The 22117-nt window shown below is 40.2% G+C and overlaps 1 protein-coding gene across 3 annotated transcripts in view; it reads left to right on the plus strand.

The window, feature by feature from the left end:
• The window catches only part of sema5b (semaphorin 5B), a 209913-nt gene that overhangs the window by 87013 nt on the left and 100783 nt on the right, over positions 1 to 22117 (plus strand). For all 3 annotated transcript variants that reach the window (XM_011489256.2, XM_020713350.2, XM_011489257.2), the window contains exon 3: positions 4607 to 4834. In XM_011489256.2, the coding sequence (XP_011487558.1) occupies positions 4654 to 4834 (181 nt within the window). In that variant the 5' untranslated portion in view covers positions 4607 to 4653. The remainder of the gene's footprint in view (positions 1 to 4606; positions 4835 to 22117) is intronic.

The following is a 22117-nucleotide window of genomic DNA, read 5'->3' on the forward strand; positions in this document are numbered from 1 at the left end:
TCTTCCTGTTTGCGCGGCTGGTCAAAAACAAGCCGAAACTCACCAATGAACCGGTCGAAGGGGAGATGAGTGAGGGGATTAGAGGCTAGGAAGGCCTGGGCCCACTGGAGAGCTTTACTGCGAAGAGAGTTGACAATGAGAGAGATTTTATGCTGATCGGACTGATAGTACCTGGGTGCCTGAAGGAATAGGAGCCGGCATTGTAGCAAAAAGCCGCTGCAGGCTTCAACATCTCCGTGGAACGGCTCCGGTTGAAGGCGGATGTTTTCGTCTGACGGAGAGGAAGTGACGGCCAGAGTGTTGCCGGAAGCAGGAGGTGAAACAGAGGCTGTAGGATTTGAGGTTTGATCAGTTAAATTGGTAATAGTCCGAGTAAGATCCTTGACATGGGAGACCAGATCCTCCTGAACAGACGTAATGCGGGTGAGTGCGTTGGAGTGGAGTCCCAAAAAGATACCTTGTTGTTTTACGGCATGTCGGAGGCCGTCCGGGTCAGCTGGGTCGGGAGTTAGGCTAGTTCGTTCCGTCATGGTTTAGCTGACTTAGCCGACCCAAGTGCTGGAACCCGTAAGGAGACTCGACAGGCACTGAGGTGAGTAGAAAAAGGTTTAATTTTAACTGCAGGAATAATATTGAGTCCCAGGTTCTTCTGTGAAGGCCAGAGGTGTTGGTTGGAGGGTCTTGGCGGCGACAACCGTATGATCCGTGATGGTAGCCAGGAGGGCGATGGAGCGGGTGGTGGACAGCAACCAGTGAATTAACTCGTGAGGGCGCGATCCTGGAGTGACACAAGACAAGGTAATTAGTCGAGGACAAAGGCATGAACAAGAATCTAGATGAGGCCAGGAGATGCACCGTGGGAGTACAACGCACTAGCGTTGATTACAGGTCCGAGGTCTCCTTAAGAGTCTGCCGGCTGACGAGGTTGAGGAGGCGCAGCTGGAGGTACCAGGTGTGGCTGATGAGGGGGAGGAATCTGCCAGAGGCACCGTAACACATTTTCTTCAATAAGCACATAGTCTGGCAAGGAAAAACCTGTCAAGGAGGATCAGAGAGGCAGAGAGGCTGTACGCACAAAAACTGAACAGTCACTTCGTGTGTGAGAAAGATTCACGGCAACTGTGGCAGGGGTTTCGGAAGATCACGGACTATAAGCCCCCACCCTCAACAATGTGCCAGAACAACCGCTCCCTACCAGAAGAGCTGAACAACTTCTACGCCCGGTTCGAAGTTAACAACTCCACACAGGCACAGATTCTCCCGCTGTCTTCCAGCGACACAGCATTGCAGCTGTCAACCGCTGAGGTGAGGATGGCCTTCTCCACCATCAATCCACGCAAAGCGGCCGGCCCAGACAACATCCCTGGACGGGTTCTGAAAGTCGGCGCGGTGCAACTGAAAGATGTCTTCACAGACCTCTTTAACAACTCACTCACTTAAAAACAGTCTTCCAATAACTATGGACACTTTACAATTTGCATACAAAGCAAATCGAACCACAGAAGATGCCATCTCCATCACTCTCCACCTCACACTGTCACACCTGGAGAGGAAAAACCCCTACGGTAGAGTCCTCTTCATCGACCCTAGCTCGGCTTTTAACACCATCATTCCATAGCAGCCGGTGGAGAAGCTTAGGCTAACAGGTGTGGACACGGCATCCCGCAAGTGGACTCTAAGCTTCCTGACAGACAGGCTGCAGACAGTCAAGATCGGCAGACACACATCCAGGCCCATCTCAGTGAGCATGGGCACACCACAGGGGTGCGTCCTGTGCCCACTGCTGTTCAGTCAGTTCACGCATGACTGCGCAGCTAGAGGCAGCACCAACCACATTGATGAGTTTGCAGATGACACAACACTCTACAGAGTGGACTACAGCAGCTGTTCTCGAGGGTTGATAACTGCAACTCACCCCCTCCCTGCTTGATATGTCTGAGTTTCTCCTTGTTGGGATTAATAAAGTTTCATTCAACAGTGGTGGGTCTCATAAGTGACAATGATGGGTCTGCTTACAGAATGGAGGTGGAGCAGCTAGCAGTGTGGTGTAAATCCTATAACCTCCAGATCAACGTGGACAAAACTAAAGAAATGGCGATTGACTTCAGGACATCTGGAAATCACCCCCACTCACATCTGACCATAAACGGTGCTGCTGTGGAGAAGGTCCACAGCGTCATGTTTCTGGGGGTGCACCTCACTAACGACCTGTCCTCCTCCACCAACTCCACAATAGTCATCAAAAAAGCACAGAAGCGCCTCCATCCCCTCCGGAGACTCAGGAAGGTTGGAGTTCCAACACCTCACCTCATCACCTTCTACAAGGGCACCATGGAGAACATCCTGACACAGAGCTTCACATCCTGGTTTGGCACCTGCAAGGTTCAGGACAAACAACGACAGGATTGTCAGGACTGCAAGCAAGATTGTTGGTGCACCTCTTCCGATCCTGGAGGAGTTATTCGAGCAGCGCTGCCTACGCAGAGCAACTCCATCATCAGGGACCCCCAGCACCCCTCTCATGGACTGTTCTCCCTCATGCCATCTGGGAGGAGGTTCAGGAGCATCAGCTGCAGATCCAACAGGATGCTAAAAAGCTTCTTCCCCCAGACTGTGAGGCTGCTGAACGGACTGTCCTCCTCATGCATTCAGGCTCTCACAAACTCTACCCTCCACACAACGCGAAGACGCAATACATGGACACAGACTCTAGCAACCCCCCCATAAACAACACTGCTGTCAAATGCACATAGTCACTTTCACACTGAATGCTGGTCTCTATTCTATTTCATTTTTATCTTATTTATTTCACTTAATTTTTTATTCATCGTATTTTTTATTCTAGGATTGTTATCTTATTGCTATTTTTTTATTATTGCTGTTTTTTGCACTGTCATGCTAGTGAGAAACAACATCTCGTCTCACCCGTGTATTTCTTTGCAATACTATGTGTGGAATGACAATAAACCAATCTTGAATCTGGAATCTGGGATCTCTAAGCTTAAACTTCTGTAACTACTCCACAAATATGATTGGGAAATCTCCCAAAGTAATTTTTTCTGGTTCTCTTTTTTGCAGATGACTGTTATCTATTTGCGCATGCATTTTTTTTTCATTTTCTCTACTTTTTCTTCATCTGTTTTTCTCCTAGTTTTTCTCTAATATAATCCGAATAGAAAATTTTAGTCAAGAGAACAATTCAGGTTAATTTTACGCCCCCTTGTGGATCTGAGATGTAACAGGAGCCTACAAGTCTTAAAAAGCTCAACGCTGGATAAGGTTAAAACAAAATGACAAACATGTTGAATTGCTGTTTACTGGATAAACCTTTTAAATTGCCAAGAATGTACACTCGGGTATAAAAGAAGACACTTTTATTTGCTCTTTCACAATGACATTTTTTTTTAACAGTGGGTCTTATTTTTCTTTGCTGTTTGTCAAATAAAATCTTTACAAGATGGAAGATTTTAGTGATATTTTGTTTAAAAAAAGTTTATCGTGTTGCAAGCTACTAACAATATTATGTCGCAATGACAAACATGCCAACAATGTGCTTTATTTACTGTGGTTATCCACCTCATACAAAATGATTTCTAATTGATTTCAGAGCTTTATGCTTGATTAGCAGCTCAGCCAGGCTAATAATCTGTTATTGATTGAAGCATGACTGAAAAAAAACACACACACAAAGAGACCTCCGCTAGATAAAGTGCTTTGAAAGTTGAAGCTTCACCTTTTTATTCACTTTAATAATCTTACACCTTGCTATGTTAACATAAAAAATGATAGGTGGGAAATGATGAAGTGCTGTTGTCTGCTCAACACTGTGGATTCATAAGTTATGACTCCGGGAGCAACATTGTCCCTGTGTGACTGTGTGTCTATGGGTTCTTTTAGTGTGAGCTTCTTTCTCCGCTTGCTCAGTCGGCTTGCATAACATTTGAATATTGAAGTGGGGGGAATTGTGGGAAATCATTTGTGTTATGAGATGTATCACTTGCAGTGAAAATGTCACGGATCGCAAAGCGCCAGACTTGTGCAAATATTTTTTTACAGCATATTTTTTTCAAGAGTTGCAAATTTTAAGCTGACTCATTTCTGCTTTGTTGACTTTTGGAAACCTTCTACCCCTTCTCTGCAATTCCCTACAATTTTCAATTATTAGTCAAACATTAAATGAGACATACTCAGCTTAATTGGACATTTTAAATGATTATCACAAGGTCAGAGGTTATGTACTTTTTTTTAGGAAGCGCACTGATGACTTTGTTTCCTAAATGTTTGTCTTTCACATACTCTGCAAATCCATATTCTGTGCTTTCACTCTCAACGTTCTAGTTTACTCAGCTTTTTATCCTTCCAGTCACCCTATCTAACATCTTTTTTTTCCCATTCCATTGAGTTTCTACAAAAACTTTTCTTTTTGCATCTCCTTTCATTCTGTTCCCTTTCTTTTGTGCCAGATTCTGAGGAGAAAGCCCTTAGGATTTAGGAGTCTGAGGATGAAAATGATTTTAAAATGACTCAGGGTGTGTGTTTCTTTTCTTTGAAGCCTGGTGTAGATATGTCGCCTTGAGGTGCTGAAGTCGTCTCTTCTCTTTTCCAGCTTTTTTCCAGAGGCCCACCTTGGCAGTTAGAGGAGAGGTCATCACCATGACAGCATCCTCACTGGAGCCACGCCCCTCGTCTGTGGCTGCCCTCTTCCTGCTCCTTCTCTTACCAGCTGTTTTTGCACAGAACTCTGCTGTCCCAACGACTCCTACCCCGCCTTTGTTTAATCCGCGGAACCGCCCAGAGTGCACAAAAAAAGAGCATCCAAAGGTTTCAATTCAAGGTTGGTAAACATCGCAATTATGTCACGTTCTGCCCAAAATGGTTATTTATGTGCATAACACAAAAAGGTTTTCTTGTTGGGTAGTCGATTCACAATGTCTTTAGCTTATTAGTTTTACTCAACAAAGTATCTTAACCCTTGAACATCAGAGATGTCGCCGGTGACACCTAAAAAAGACCAGCTCTTTGACATCTTGCAAGTCTTAAACCATTTATGCAATCAACATGAATCAGCTGATTGTGACGTGGAAAAAGAGTGGCTTTACATATCGCCTTCGATATGCAATGCTTTACGTTAGTATCAGAGCATATATCAGGACTTTTCTTTGCTTCAGAACACTGGAATTACGTTAATTGCGTAAACGGTTGAAGAGTTCCTGTAGTTGAAAGAAGGTTAACTCTGAAGCTGAAGTTCTGCTGTTAAACTACAGTTTTGTCCAGCCCCTATTTCATTAGTTTTTTTTTTTTAATAATTCTGTTAATCAAAAACTCAAAAGTAATGGCTGATTTTGATTATTTAATTTTCAAGAAATTTTAATTTATTGATACTTTTGAACGTTTCAAGTCATTTCAGTGAGCATTGTGGACTTTCTTTCTTTAACTGAGGGGTACCAACAATTTTGTCCACCACTGTATCCGTCTACTATCACTTTCAAAGTAGTAATGCTCAATTCTGAGAATGCTCTTTCTAATACGTTGTCTTTACCCTTACCCTTCTATCAGCCAATGTTAGGCCCAGCAAAATTTTGACATTGGAAAATCTGACCCAACTACATCTGTATTTAAAAAGCCCTGGTAAAGGCCAAGTGTGCACAAATTCCCAAACCTAGACGTTAAAAGCATCGTCTCTCTACAGATCATTTCCCATACAGCACGTGGATGTATGGCTGATGTTTGGCCATCGTCCGCCAGATATTTAACAATATTTTCATCAAGTCGTATGAAGAGTTTTTGCTCATTGGCAAAATGTCACCAAGATTTTTGACCCCTTGATTTAAAACCAACGACTATCATGAAATTGATTTTTCCTTGAATTTTCTTCCAAAATCCTAAAAGAAGAAAAGATTTGGCCCCCCAGCTAAGCGGTGAACATCAATAGGGAGGATTGCCCACTTGATCTTTCTGTCCCACTCTCCGTCAGTTTGCTTCACCATGAAGATGCATCTCTAACTTTTAAGGCACTCTTTGGGTTTTTCCAAAACATGTGTCTAGGCAGCAGAAGAGGTTTTGTCTGGCTGTATTTTGACCAACATCGACAGGTACATGCTGAGAAGAGTGTATAGATGGAAAACAACTTTGGAATCGTAGTTACTGTAAGCTTTTATTTTTTCAAAAAGGTAGATCAATAAATCTATTCTTAATGACTGACCCACGGACGTTTAAGGACCACAGGCCAACATCTAAGCAACATCTTGCCAATGAGCAAACAGGCTCCAATTTATAGAATAATCTTGACTCCAAATTCTTTACATTTTTTTAAGTGTTGCCAAGTTTACCCAGGTTTTCTTTTTTTTTTACAAAGGTTTTACAGTTGAATCGGTTTGTTGGTTGTCATTCATGCATACACCATTTGTTTTGATTGTAGTTTACTTATCAGGGAATTCTTTATACTGGTCCTTTTGGGGAACGAGAAGACAACTCTTTAAAAAAGGGAAAAAAATGTGTTTCTTTCAAGCACATTTTTTACATCTAAAGACCTACTCTGCTGATCTTTTGATCTGTTTCAGAAGCGTTGTGCCGTTTTTAGCCAGAATCAAACAACCTGACATTTTCTAGAACATAGTTTCCACAGTTTCTTCTCAGAAGTTCACTTCAAGTTTGCCTCTGAGTTCACATAAATGTAAAGCGACCCCGCCCCTTTCCCCCTCCTCTTTGCAGACCAGAGCACCAGCTCTTATTCAGACAGCATTTTTTCATTTGCTCCTGATTCACAACAATTTCATGAAAGAATTCCTCAGAAATGTAATTTTGATCTTATTTCTCCTTATGCATGTCCTCTATATTCAGAAATGGCACAAGAGAATGTTAAAAATACCAAGAACACAGTTTTCATCTGAGTGGGTCTTTAATGAAACTTTACCTTCAAGTAGATTTATCCTAACATATAGATGACACTAAATGATGACTGTCAATTTTGTTTATTTTTTTTATTTTTTGCATCTCAATATCTCATGCTATGCACATTCATTTGAAATATTTTTAATACAAAGTCAGGTCTCCTAATTTAACTTCCAGAAAGTGATATAGTTTAAAAAATAGAAATTTTAAATACATTACAGAGATTTATTCCTAATATTCTGGTTATCAGAATGTTATCCAGAATATAAATATTTTAGGAATATTACAATTTCCCTCCTCAAACATCATCAACACTGATGTAAATATTCAAGTAAAATGATCTCATCTCTCAGCCACAAGAATTAGGCAGAATTAGTCTGCCTTAAGGCCTTTAATGACTCTCTTCAGGTATAGTAAAGCCCTTTCTTTAAATATTATGTGTTGTTATGAATGTGATGTCAAATGGTTTTGTTGGTTTTCCATCAGCAAAAATCTCTGCATCAGGAAAAAAAAACGTTTTTGTAAATAAAAACTCTTAGTTTGCACTTATTGACGTCAACACAGCTATAAGCAGAAAGGCTGATTGATGTTGAAAATGTAGTGTAGAACACTAGCTGGTGCTCACAATCTTGGTTCTAACTGTAGAGTGGTCTGTGATACCACATCTTCTTCACACTGAGACAGCTTTGTGTGCAGAATCCTAGATATGACAGAATAAAAGGTAACCATGCACAGAATTGTTGTTTTGGAACATGGCAGATTGTGTTTTATTTGTCAGGAGTGGCAGAAAAAAGATTGCTGGACCAAAAAGTGTTTCAAATACACAAACAAAAATTGGGGAGGAGATCATAACTCTTACAGAAACACAGAAAAAAAGCATCCTAAAGCACAAGTTACTAAAAGGTCATCTACCATTAGTTTTTAAAAGGTAAACGTCTTCAGGTGACTTTTTACAAACTTTTTCTGCCATGCAACCATCCTGAATGAATACAAGTTATTAGAGAAAACATCCTACAAAGTAAATTTCTTCGCTAGACAGATTTTTTTTGTTTTATTAATTGATTTACACAAAAGATGTTGGTTCTCTTATTCTTTTTTTTCTTTAGACTTCAAAAGATCCACTTTTTTTCAGCTCCCAGCCAAGCAAAACATTCAAATGTGTACTTTTTCTTCCTCACAAAGACAGGCTGAGGTCACCTGAATCCTGGGCCCTTGGCCCCGTCCTCCCCACTCCAGATGTCCAGATAAGCCAGTGCCTCACTTCAAAGGCATGCCACTTGATAATGCCTCTCATGGTAGCAAGCTGCGGGGCCACTGGCCTGTCAAAGCGGGCAAAGCTGGACATTATGTGAAGGCAGCCTATAGAAAAGGCCTACACAATGAAAGTGCCAGCAAGAACCTGAGATTAGCCTCTGTGATTGATGAACATTTTATAGCGGCTTGCTGGAGCAATGCAGCAGTCCAGTGGAGGAGACTACAGAAAGAGCCCAGAAGATTTTTCGGTAGATTTCTGAGCGCATAAGTGTCTACCCAGGCTGCAAAAGTGCATACACCTATAATCAAACGTCTTTTTTTCTCCCCTGTGTCTGAATGCAGGTATTCATGTCTGACTGGGTTGTTTTGAAGCAATTTGTGTCACTGTGTGATGAGACTTAATCCAGAAAGTGCATTTGTGTGCAGGGATAAGCCAGCCTCAGGCCCCGAATGAGAAGATTTCCCAGCTTGAAATGTTATTCCTGAAAGCTGTTTGACTTTTACTCTGAAACATCTTGGAAAAATTCAAAAAAGTTCAGTGGAATCTGTAGAAATTGTCTCTACTCTTGTTGAGAGTTAAAAATCCTTAAAACGTGTGAAAAATGTTACTGACAGTTAGCATGTTGTTTACAACACATGGGTTCTGTCTGAATTTCCTTCCTTCTCCCTGCTACTACAAAACTATTTAGTGTGGTACTATCAAGTGACCTCTGTTTTAAAAGGAATTCGGACGCCTTGCTCACTATTTTTCTGTTAAAAACGGCAAAATGTCGTCACAGATTTCCTAGAGTAAAAACCCAATATTATGAACATTTTACAAACACCATTTAGGCATCCACTGTGTTCTGATAACTGTAATATTTTAAAAACAAAATTTTCACATGAAAACTGTCTAAACGCAACACATTGTGGTCTATACCGGCCAATCTAGTGAGCATCGATTTTTGCAGGGATTTTGCAGAGACTTCTGGGAAATTTCTAGGGCACTTGATTTTGGAACTGCAGATGCGAACAGCACTACAAAATGGCAAACTCCTACTACTACTCACTACATAGTGCACTATGTAATGAGTAGTAAAAGGAATTTGGACAACACCAATGTGATTCTACTGTCTCAAAACATGCTTAAAAGTCCAAACTTTTTTTAAAAGTTCATGAACACTACAGATTTATTTTTTTTCAGTTTAAAAATGTTTAGTTTGAATTTAGATTTAATTCTGTTTCTTAAATGCTTTTCTCCAATATTCCTTTGGGTTTATACCAACCTTTAAAATATTTTTCGTCAGTTTGTTTGCTTGCGGCCATGCTGTAGGACACAGTTCAGATGTTTAATCAAACATCGCTAATGAAGATGCTGCTGATGTCCGTCTTGCCCTTTCGTTTTATTTACATCCCAACAGGCATTATGCGCAACTGTTTCATGTCACTCTCCCCGTGGTGCAGGGATACAACACTGTAATCACGTAAGCTCCACATACAGGCACACTCTGTACGAGTTGCCAGCCCATGATTTAGATGGATGATACAGCCCCTCAGTGGGAGGCTGCGGTCTGATAAGGGTATGGCATGGGGGTCAGCATCTGGAGAGGCTGGAGCCTTGACAGGAAGTCTGTTTTATGGAGGTGTTGTGGTTAATGATATGAGGCTCAAAGAATGTGTTTATGAGTAAAGGGTCAACGCGGATTGTAAGAAAAGATTCATAACTTCATCACACCGAGGGAGGCAATATAAGCATCCTGATGGTCCTAAAGGGAATGTGTGTGAAGAGAAGTAATGGCTGGTCGGAAGAACTCTGGGTCAGGTTTCACCTCATTCTTCTTGGAGCAGAGGGAGAGTTGTCTGGTAAATTCAATTGCTTCACACTGTGAGACATCTGCTCAAATCACAGCTATGTTTCTCTAAAGACATACAGCAAAAGAGGAAAAGACACCCCTAGTTCTATGTAGTTTACAATTGACAAACCTTTTTTTTTAAACTACTTTTTCTTTCCCTTTTTTATAAAATGATCGGCTCTCACTTCTTTTAAATTTATTCATTTTCTGTGAAAGGCAGAGAGCATGTCTGGCAGAGTTGGTTTGCTGGCTCGTATCTTCTAGGTTCTGTGAGGAACCGAAGGTGTAGGACCCAAAAGGACATATAGAGCTTGCGACTTGAGCTAAAATCTTTTAAGTCGTCTCCGTTTATGAGTTGTGGGTAGGACTGTTGCCGCTCCCACTTCACGGGATCTATCTGTTAGCTTACAGCCCCTCACAACCCGAACCTAGCGTAACCAGGGGGAAAAAATGGCGAGCAAAGAAATAGCTGTCCAGTTTTAGTCTGATGAGGAAAAACGCAGATGGATCTAGTCTTCTACAAGAATAGAGTGGAGCAGGGAGCTTTTGGCCTGCCGATTGAATGATTAACTTGACAACTACAAGTTTTTTAAGTGGAATGTTTTCTTTTCTACTGTATTACAATGATTTGAACAAAGAACTACTCAGAAGTTCAATTTTGAGCCTAATTTTCTTTACATGTGTCTTCCGTAACCAGAAAACTGCCACAAGATCATGATAGAAACGCTGTTTTCATTGCAGTGTCTTTAATATATAAATTCAGAGCATTAAAAAAAACATGTAGAACGGGGGCATCATAGGATGACAACAGCAACTGCACGAGGTGAGACTGTTGAGACTGACTGCAAGGAAAACACACACACACACACACACACACACACACAAAAACAATTACCAAGAAAACACAACTGAGAACAAACTAAAGCAGACAGCACCATCCTCTCTGGCTTCTCACAGGGAGCATGCATATTCCTGCTTACTTTTGGATTCCTAAACATGAATGGCATTGTGTGAGCTGAAACTGTGATAGCAAATCTGTGGGTGTGTCTGTAACCATCAATCAGGCTTTCTGAATGGACCTAAACATGCTGCCGCGTTCAGCTATTCCTCCCCAGTGATGGTTTTTTTAAGAGATTGAATGGCATTTCACAGAATGAAGAACATTTAACGGCATTATTGCCACTTTGACTGAAAAGTGAAAAGCAGCAAGAAAATTGCTCTCTTTGCTTTTCGGTGTCCATGCTGTCTCCCACGCTCTGGGTTATTATTGACCCTTTCAGACAGACGTGCTTCTGGGAAAATTATCGTCGGATCCAGATCCCGATTATTTTCTTTTTTTTAGCTTCTGCTTTTCGTGATTCACCCATTTTGTCTGAAGGACGTCTGCTCTGTAACAAGCTGTCGATGTGGAAGCCTATTGGCCAGAATGAGCGTGATTACTCTACAGCAGGTCACTTAGGGTCATCATATTTTAGCTGAAGAGGGTATTTAAAAAAGATTACAAGACTGTTCTGCTTCATGTGCTGCTGTGGAAGAAGGGGAAGGTAAAAGGAATTGATATCATTTAAACATTTTTACCTTTATTCTCAATTTCAATTCAGAGATGTATCCTAGGTTTAATGGATTTAGCTACAACTTTCACCAATACTACCTCATTAAATGCAGTTTAGAAGCTTAAGTAATGAGGTTGTTCAGTTTTTTATCTACAAATGGATTTCATCAAAAGCCTTGGCACCTCTGTTTTACACATGCTTTTTGTCTTCTTTTTGAGGCATTATTCACAAAAAATGAAAACTTTTTGTCTAATGACATATTTAAAGTCTTTTAAGTTGCAGCAGCTCATGCAAAGTCTGAAAAAAGGCATACACAATCCACTACAGACACATCATCGAACCAATATTTTAAAGATCTATTGCCAAATGTTTTAGTTGGACACAAATTGCAATTAGATTTCTGAAGAAATACGGCGAAATACTTACAAACTATTTTCAAAACTCCTTTCCTGTTCACTAAAAAAACTGTAGCAGCTTGTTTTAAGTCACAGTGGAGCAGAAGGCATCTGCTTACAAACAATAAGATGGCAACCCTGTTTTATTAAGCAGTCAGCTAAAGGGAAATAGATTAATCCGCTTACACAAGTTCAGAAAGCATGAGTAAAATTGTTTAAAATAAATACATGCATTATTAACATGTTAAAGTCCCACCCTGATCTTCTATTTTCAAAGTGTTCCCAGTGGCCCTTTGATTATGATTATGTCGTTTTTTAGCCAAAATCCCAAAAACTCTAAGCACAGTTTCTGTAGAGCATCAGTGGTTTATTAGGAATTTGCCTCTGACTGTTGGTGCAGAGACACCCCCCCCCCCCCTTCCTATCACCCATAAGTGAGAGCTCTCTGTTTACACTCTCTTCCAGCCTAACATTACTGATGCAACAAAAATGGTGAGCAATATTGGAGGGATGCAGCTGTGGAGTTTTGAGCCAGATGAGAATAACTAAGACAAAGTCGGGACTCAGTGGCGGCATCAGAATGGAGCGGAGCAGGGGGCTTGTGGCCCTCGTCTGCTCTTGATTCACCGCAATTTGGATAAAGAAATACTTCAAAATTCAATTTAAGCTTAATTTTCTTTATTATTGTCCGCCGTCATCAGAAAAGAAGCCACAGGACCATGTTAAAAGTATCATAAAACGCCATTTCCATAGGAGTGGATCCTTAAAATGAATGAGGAACAAACATGGCAACATTTATGAAAGAACGAGCTAAATTAAATATCAAAAATTATTGCTGAAACGTACTTTTTTTTAAAAAAGTATAATTTGATTTATTGACCTATTTTTGTACTATCTCCTGCATTTCCTTCTTCTTTCGGTTCTAGCGTTTCACGTCAGATCTTGGAAAAAGACGAGTAGCACTTTAGAATAATGTGCTGCATATGTGGTTTGGATTGTAATCTGGGAGTCTGACTATCCGTAAGTGCTCTCATGGGGAAAAAGCTGCCAAAATGTATTTCACTGATGAAGCACTGTGAGAGCATCGCCCTTTTATATGCAAGGTAAAGCTTTTCAGGCAGCGTTCATAAAATCTGAAAATAAAATAAAAGTAAACTTCTTTTTTTCAGTACGCCTACTCTGCAATGCAGAATCTGCTTTGCAGCTGGTCTCTTTCTTATGTATGTATCTGTTTTTCCCTGTCAGTTTTAACCAGAGTGCAGTGTGTCCTGTCAGAAGCTTTGCCTCACCTCTGAAATGCAGACAGACAACCTTTCCAGTCACTCACTGAGAGGCTGTTAGCCTCCTGGCCTCAGCGCCGTTGCCTGTATGCCGGCTGCATGACCTGATCTCTGCAGCCTTTTTCTCTGCCCTGCTCATAACCTGCTGACCCCTTTATCCAAGTTTATTGGAACAGGAAAAAAGAAAAAGGCAGGGAGGGAGGGATCATGGCTGCATAGACAGAGAGTAGGGCTCCACTGAGCCATGGCAGACTTTATCAAACTATCACCGGCTGTAACCCGGCCGCGCAAATCAGAGCTTTTCAAAGCGATAGAGACTGACATGCGAGGAAGAGGGCAATATAGAGACGATCAAACTTAATTTAATGTGCCTTAAAAAGGATTTCTGACCAGTCCAAGCTCTAAAAATGTTTGACAGCACAGGGGAACCTTTCTTTTTTGTTAATAGGGAGAAACTGTAGCATAAATGATCCCTTAGCACAACAATGCGCTTACTTTAAATGGTCATAAATCTATCCAATAGCTGATCTATTCCTCAGCCAAACATTTATTCTAACACAATTGGCATTTTCACCTTTTCATAATGTTGTCTGTGCTAATGAACGCAGAATGCCATCAGATGTGTGGTAATTGGCACCGGGGGGTGATCCTTCATTCATGGAATCACCTGCCAAGTGGGAGGGAGCGGTTGATCTTCACGTGACCCGTTCCGAAGCGACTGCGATGCCCCAAAGACAGACATTTTTTAATATTGCCTTTTTGCTCTCATTTTCATTTCCATTAGTGAAACTGTGTGTTGCCTTGTTTGCCCTGAAGGGAGATGATAGACAGCTACCTTTAGCATAATGTTTGTCATTCACAGCTCATTAGACAGCAGCGTGCTTGAGGGGAGAAATCAACGAGGGGCCTGGTTATTATACTAATGATAAGAAAGGGAAATTTTTAGATGTAAAAAAGTTGGTAAATTGCACATTTTAGCTTGAAAGTTTCATTTTAGTTTTGGTATTGACTGGATTTTATACATATAGGTTTGATTGTGTTGCACAAGTACATTTGAAATGAATAAGCATTTGCGTTGTCATTCATATAACTACACAAAAATGTAAATATGCACCAACATCGAGAGTAAAAAGCTTTTTATTTCAAGTGACATGGAGCAATGCACATTGATACTTGATTGGACCAAAAGTCAATTAATAATTGCAGCTTATTGTGATTACTGTGTGCAATGCAGTGACATATTTTTGAATTCTCTAAGAAAACAAAACTTGTCTTTTGCAATGATGTCTACATATTTTTTCTTTATTAATCCAACTTCCTTACTGCTATTCTGTTTTAATGCTTTACTCAGATTTCAGTCTGGTTGAAGAAACACTTTAAACCCAAGATAAAATTTGTAACTAACTATCTGTTTTTCCAAAACATGATAATAAAAAAGTTTATAAAATACAAATAAATAAAGTCAGACGAATGTGGTTGCATCCATGAAGCTATTATGAAGACATAGCTTCTCATAGACTCCTGTAGAATTTTTGTCAGCCTTTTCCTGAAACAAAGCAATATTTCTTAATTCTTTAACAAAAGGTTATGCTCCACATGCTAGTGGCACAAGTAAACTTTTAGTAAACTAACTACTCAAAACAATAAACATGATCAGAAAGTTTTGCAGTTGTATCCCAAATTTAAATTACCATGAATATTCATATACAAACTGTAATTAGTGTTATTTAGTTATTAGACCTTATTACAACACATCAGTCAGCCTCACAGAAAACAACCAGACATCGATTCGAAGGTTTTAATCCTTTCCTTTGACTTTTTCTCTAAAACTTTTCTATCTTTTTTTTTAGTTCAAGCTCTTAAGATGAAATATTTTTATTACATATTTGTGAGTGGGAAGCCGGTCTGTACAGCCAGAAGGGGGGGGCATAATGCTTTGCAGCAGTTTCAAATGACAGAACAAAGCCAAATGAAAGAATCCTAAAAGAAGTGTAGCCCGCTGCCAAATGCTTATGCGAATAACATGGAAAAATAAACTTTAATTGATAAAGCTTTACAATCTTGAAAAATGCCATTGCAGTAAAACACTTCCTTCGCACACATACACTCCCCTCTGCAATGTTGGAGCCAAACGACCTACTGACGGCAGCTGCACTCTGAGCTCAGATCTCAGAAACTTTCAGAGCAAAAAGGAATACAGTGACGTTTTCCCATAGAAAATACATGTCAGCTCAAATGTTTCTGCAGGAAGGTCAGGAAGGATTTGGTCCAAGTCTGCGAGAAGATGGTGCTGATGCAGTTCTTGAGCTACAAGAAAGTTGCAGAAAAGTTGTGCAAGATCTCCAGAGACTGCTTCTGACTCAATAGTCAGACTAAAATCCAAGGAGGCGACACGCCCTTCCCATAGGTCATAAGCACGTCTGTCGTTGGGAAGGAAGGAGCCGCCCTTCATGGTACTGAGACACTTCAGCTCATTTGTACAGTGATACATGAGCCTGGTGCATAACTTTGGTTTGGATTTTCAGCTTCACCTTGGCCCAAACTGGTTTGAACCCCCCCCCCCCCACGGGCTTTCATGCCTCTTTTTCAATGTGATGATACCAAAATGTTTCAAATATTTGGGGTAAACTGCAAATAAACCTACTTCTAAATTTGATTTTCTACCATCAACAAACTTCTTTTATTATGTCACATTCCTGAGTGAGCAAAGAGCGCATACTGAGTGCCCTCAACAATATTTTGCGTACAAAGCTTTGTCGATCATCATGAAAGATTGCGTTTACTTGCCACAAGTCACTAAAACAAATTTAACAGTGTTTCCCAGATATTAGAAAAGCTTAAATGTATTAAAGTCCCACTCCGATCATTGAAAGCGTTCCCAGTGGTCTTTTAAATCATGAGTATGCTGTTTTTAGCCAGAATTTAAAAAAACAAAACGGTGTCTTTTTCTAGGACATAATTTCTGCAGAGCGGCAGTAGATCATTAGAAATTCACCTCTAGTTGTAGTTGTAGGCGGGACTGTTGGGGCGTAGCAAGCCTGCCCCCATATCCTGTCTTTCATCTGTTTACATTATCCACTGCAAGCTTACAGCCCCTCACAACCCCAACCTACCTTTACAGGTGCAACTAAAATGGCGAGCAATATAGGAGCCATCCGGCCGTATAAAAGGGTGCAGAGCAGGGAGCTTGTGTCTCACCGATTGAAGATTCTACGTTGCAACTACAAGCTTTGTCCAGATTCACAGCAATCTGAATAAAGAAATACTCAGAAATGTAATTGTAATATTGATTTTCCTCATAAAAGTCCTCCATCATCTCGAACATTTCAAAGGAACCTATTTAAACATGCTTGGCTTTGTAAGGTCTGATGGACTCAAATATTGCCTTTGTTGTAAGAGAGTTGGACAGACGGGACTGAGCAGACGGCTGGGCGCTGATCCACAGGTGCATGCGTGTGCACAGACTGCAGATCATTCAGGTAGCGACTGTGGAAACCCAAGGGAGGAGGGATTACAGTGCATCGTTTTGATCAAGCACAGGTTTGAACTAGTTCCAGCAAATTTCCAAAATACCATGTTTTCTTTGCTCCTTTAGGATTGTGCTACAAATGATCAGCTTAATGATGAATAACGGCTTGCACTTCAAAAGAAAAACAGACAAACTATTCTAAAGTCTTTTTTTTTTAGTTCTGACACTGGGAGTTCTCACATTTTCTTCAGGTTTCAGGGCATTTTTAAACATATGTAGTCTCTGTGCGTGTTTTTCATCAGCACCATGTTTACATTCTCTTCTCCGTAACAGTCAATGCCGGCCTTTTTTTCTGAAATGGATCGCCCTTATCCACATTTGGCCTTGAGGGGGAATCAGAAGGCTCGGTGTGAGCCATCACTCTTCCAACATGCTGGAATAAATTGAATATTTAAATAAAAACTGCTGGGTTAAAAAAAAAGATGGAAAAGTTTAAATACATGTCTACGTGAGACAAATATCCTCATCCTTCCAGCAGTCACGGCCTAACACATTAATCTGTCTACCTGCTGATTGCACTGGCAAAAGGAGGACATGAGAGCTCATCAGGCTCAGATTGAGCTCCATAGGTCAACTGTGAGGAAGAGGCTTTCATATTCACGCTGCAATATTTTCCTTTTGTTGGCCCACTGCACAGCAGGGCGGGTGCGAGGAGGGAAAGTGACATCAGATAAATTGCAATCAGAGGAATAAATGTCAGTCCTTGAAAGGATAGCTTCTGATGCCTTTTGTAAAAGAATAAAGAGTCTAATGAAACTCCTGTAATGGGAGAAAAACAAATTTCAGCTTCTTGTTTTTTGAAGTAAATATGACTGAGCAAATCTTTATGTACTTGTTGCATGGATCCTGAGTGAATTATGTTCTGTATTAAACTCTCCGAGCTAAAAAACTTTTTTTGGGACACTTGCAGAGCTCTTTAGGTCTAAAGGAAACTAAAAACTTAATAAACCAAAATTATTGGGTGAAAAAGTAACCGATCTTAAGCATGACAAAAATGACTGAAAACTGAAATATTATTTTGAAGGGAAAAAAAAGAACCAAAAGGCATAGAAAGAGGGATAAAATAATAAAAAAAACTAACAGAGACAAATAGAGAAAGGGGGAAACACTTTGGAAATTTGTGATACAACAAAACTGGGAAAGTAAACCTAGTAAATGTAAAATGTAACTATTAAATAAGAGAAAAAAAACATGGTAAAATTAAGTTAACGTCATGGATCCTTCTTGCAGTTTTATTATCCTCCTGGTCTTGTGCCTTTTTTAGCCCGCTGTTGTCTGTTGTCCGTCTGGGACGCCAGTGTTGGGTCTGGTTTTGGCCTTGCAGTTGGATTGCCTCAGGTTCTGCCCTTTTATTACAGAGCAACAGTTGCATCACACTTTACAATGGAACGAAGGCCATCCATTATTAATATGGCCTTAAAACAGATGCTCTAACTGATGTTCAGTTATTCTCATTTGACTTGTCCTCCATCCGCCAAGTTGTTTTGCAGTTTACTCAAAAAAAACAAAAACAAGAATAGAATCGTCTTTTTAAACCATCTTTGTCTTTATGGTACTTATGTCTACATATTCTCATACAGACATTGACAGCTCTCCAGTCCAGCTGCGCTTTTTGTTCATTTTCTCCTTCGTTCCTTCCAGTCCAAAATTCCAGGATTCCATGTTGGATTCCTGGAGGCTTTCTGCCATCTCACATTTCTCCTCTCAGACAGAAGTACAAATGGAACTAACATGCTTCGTGGGGAGCTGACTTCAGCGAGGCAGGTCATACTCATCTGTGCCTCTTCTAAATTGCTGCTCTCAGAGGAAGTGCAGAAAGCCTGCGATCTGCCAAACTGTTGATCTTGTCTCTCCAGAGTTTAAAAAAAAAAGGTGCAAAAGGAAAAAGGGAGACAAGTTCTTCCAATCTCTACTTCTTTCTTAACTTTAGGCATCAAATGAAGTACTTTTTCTCAAATTAGTATGACTGCATTGATATTTTTCTAAATGGTTATCCTTAAGTAAGACCAGAAACTACATTTTCCTGTGATAAAGAGTTTACAGTAATCTGCATGAGACTCGTCGTAATGATTACAGTGCAGATAAATCCTCGTATAACCTATTCAGTGAAAGAAGAGAGAGATATTTTAAAAATAGAGATATAAGGGGCTAAAAAAAAAAATCAAAAGCTAATGCCTTGGTCACAACTGCTCTTACCGATGGATACGGGCTGTGTGCTGGTGAAAGATGGGCAAATCTGCACGGGCTTCACAGGCGGTCCGCTCGAAATGTCGAAAGCTCGCTCAGTGAGCCAGATGAATGAAAATGTTCCATGCACATTTTTTTCTATAAGCATACTGTTTATCACGTAAAGTAAAGTTGAAGTAGGTGAGGCGCAGGCACGTCGTACGTCTCTTTTACTGTAACAACCCCCCCGAACCCTCCACACTATGCAAGGGGCCCAGTAATGATGCACGTGAAAAGTCTGGCCTTTAGAAATGAGGAAATTAGATAATCGGAGCATAATCTGTGTGGACATCTTACGGACACTTGCATTTCATTAGCTCATCCCGTCCATGCAGGATTTGTGCGCGGTCAGCAAGGAGCCAGCCCCTCACTAATGCTGTATGACAACATCGCCTCTACGTGTAGCTTACTTTATCTTTCCAAATCACGATATACTTACCACACGCACGACAATTCATGACAGTCCTTAAGGAGTCCGCACGAGCCACAAAGGAACTGCAAGACATCCCTCCACACCCTTTAAGGTGCGGCCACAGCTCTGTTTTACCCCCCGCGGGGTCCGGACACTATAAAACCGGCAGCACTGGTACGGATCAACCCCCGGTATGGGTGCTCGTGACTAAGGCCTATAAGTCAAATTGATTTAAGAACAACTGGAAAAATATTTTAGGAGGCTGCAAGTGAGTTTAATTTGAGACAATTTTTAAATACAAGGTGCTCCGTCTCTTTTTGTTTTTGTGTTGCTTAAAAATAACATTTATGTTTCCAAATCTCTAATATAAAAACACAGACTTAATCAATATTTGTCCCTGTGCCCTTCGGTCTGCTACTAAAAGGACTTTGGATTTGTTATAATGGAGGTTCAGATTCTGCATTTCACCATGTTTATCCTCCTTAAAGAGAGTGCAAGATAGTGTAATAAACCACTATCTTTGGTATTTTGCTCATTTCAAGCATACCTAAAAAAATAAATCTTTTGTTCATTTTTAAAATGTTATCTACTCAAGTCTGTGTGACTTAAACTAGTCTGAAATTCTAGCTGTTTCTTTTTTTGATTCTTCAGGATTTGGTTTGTCCAAGCATTGCTCAGACAGTGACAGACAGAAGGTCCCAGTAACTATCTGGATCTGGCCGTCGACGTCTCACGTTAGCGAATTTGAAACGAGACAAGCTCACAAGAGCAGAAGAGATGAAGAGAATTTCCTGCAACATTCACAGCGAGGGACCAAGAAGGTCTGCTGCAGGATTTATAAGAACATCCCTGTGATGCCAAATGATCTATTATGTGATTAACATAGATTAAATTTTGTCTGTGGAATGATTTTACAGTTTATTATCAATCCCTAAAGACTGCATTAGGAGGTACTGTGTCATTTTGTCTGGATTCTTTGGTGCCTTAATGTAGAGGACCGCTGAAGATGTTCCACTTATTTTTTTCAATCAACTCAAATTTTTTTATTGCTTTTGGACTAATTAATTCTTATCACATCTCCTAACAAGAAAAGGAGGAAAATTGTGAGCATCTTCATTTTTTGCGTGTTGGCAGAACACCTTGTCCAATTGCAGCATGTTATTTTTGATGCATCTTAACTCCCTGTAGCTGTTTGTGTTGATGTTTTTCTTTTTTTCTCGCCCTTGTTAAGAGCAGCTTTCAGCATCATCCCTGTCCTCCCCTGAGCAGGTTTTACTATTGAATTTGATCTTTTTGATTTTTTTTTTTCCGGTGGAAACCATTTACTTTAGTCATTATCTGACAGTGTGATGTTTACTTTGCACATTAAATAACCCAAACAAAGAACAGAAAGACTCCTGGAGCCCCACACTGTTGGGTAAAAAGGGCTACTTTACTTAAAAACATGTTAGTCTGAGTTTTTCTTTCTGTTTTACATTCAGAATGAGCTTCTTAGTTTTATTCCTTTTTAAAGATCCACTCTAATAAAAATAGTTTTTAGTTTTTACAATATCTTGTGGCATTTTCTGACAAGAAAATTAAGCTGAAACTTGCATTTCTGAGTATTTCTTTAATCAAATCGCTGTGTATCTAGAGCCAACTTAAAAATGTCGTTTGAGAAAGCTGATTTATAGCTCAGTCATGGGTGACGGGAAGTGGGGTGGGGTTACTCAGCGCCCACAGTACCGCCCACAACAGCGAATTTCTGATGAACTTCTGGCGCTCTATAGAAACTACATCCTAGAAAAAGACACTGTTATTTTATTTTATTTTTGCAAAAAAGACCACTCCCTTAAGTGGAAACACTGAAAAAATGTTTAAATTCTCTGTTTTCTTGTCTCATATATATTAAAAAGAAATAATTTAAGCACCCTTTTTAGCGCCACCAAATTCCTTGTATAAAGAAAGTTGGGGTGGGGGTCTAAGATCCGTGTAATACATCAATGCATGCTGCTAAAAGTACCCTTCCCACTATTAACTGCTTGAATCTTTGAGTGTGAGAAATATGGCAAATCCCTTTTTATGCCCAGTAAACTTGCATGTGGTGAAATCCGGTTAAAGCCGTGCACACTGGATGACGCAAAGATTGATGAGAATCTTTTCCTGAACTATTCAACGTGACATTAAAAGCCCCGGCAGGCGGCCCTGCTGCTTTGAAATTCTGACTTGTAAATGCCAGTCTCAAACAGAGTTGTGGATTCAAACTTGTGCGCCACACTGGGCTGCGTTTGTCCAAATGTCTGCTTGGATCAGGATTCTCGTCTCTCATGTGGCTCTTTGTCCCTCTCTGCCTCAGCGAGGGGCCTTTTTGATTCGATTCTACACCTCTTCTCAGTGATGGAGGTGCTGATCATTCTGTGGATGATTAACCCTTATTTTTTACTTCAGTACACTGAAGACCCAATCCCTCTCAAGTTAAATAAAATAAGAGACGCTACGACTCTACATTCTATTTGGCACTTTGTTTTACAAAAATGTGTTTGTTTTTTTTGATCAACCAGCCATAATCATGCATTCACACTTGTGTGGAAGAAAACCCTGAACACTAAAGGCTTTTTAAAGTCCCACTCCAATCATCTTTTGATCTATTGTAAAAGCGTTCCCAAAGTCTTTTAATTATGATTATGCTGTTTTTAGCCAAAATCAAAAAAAACATGTGTTGATCTGAAGGACATAGTTTCTGCAGAGCAGCAGTTGTTCATCAGA

This window comes from Oryzias latipes, chromosome 21, assembly GCF_002234675.1.
Source record: "Oryzias latipes chromosome 21, ASM223467v1".
Classification (NCBI taxonomy): domain Eukaryota; kingdom Metazoa; phylum Chordata; class Actinopteri; order Beloniformes; family Adrianichthyidae; genus Oryzias; species Oryzias latipes.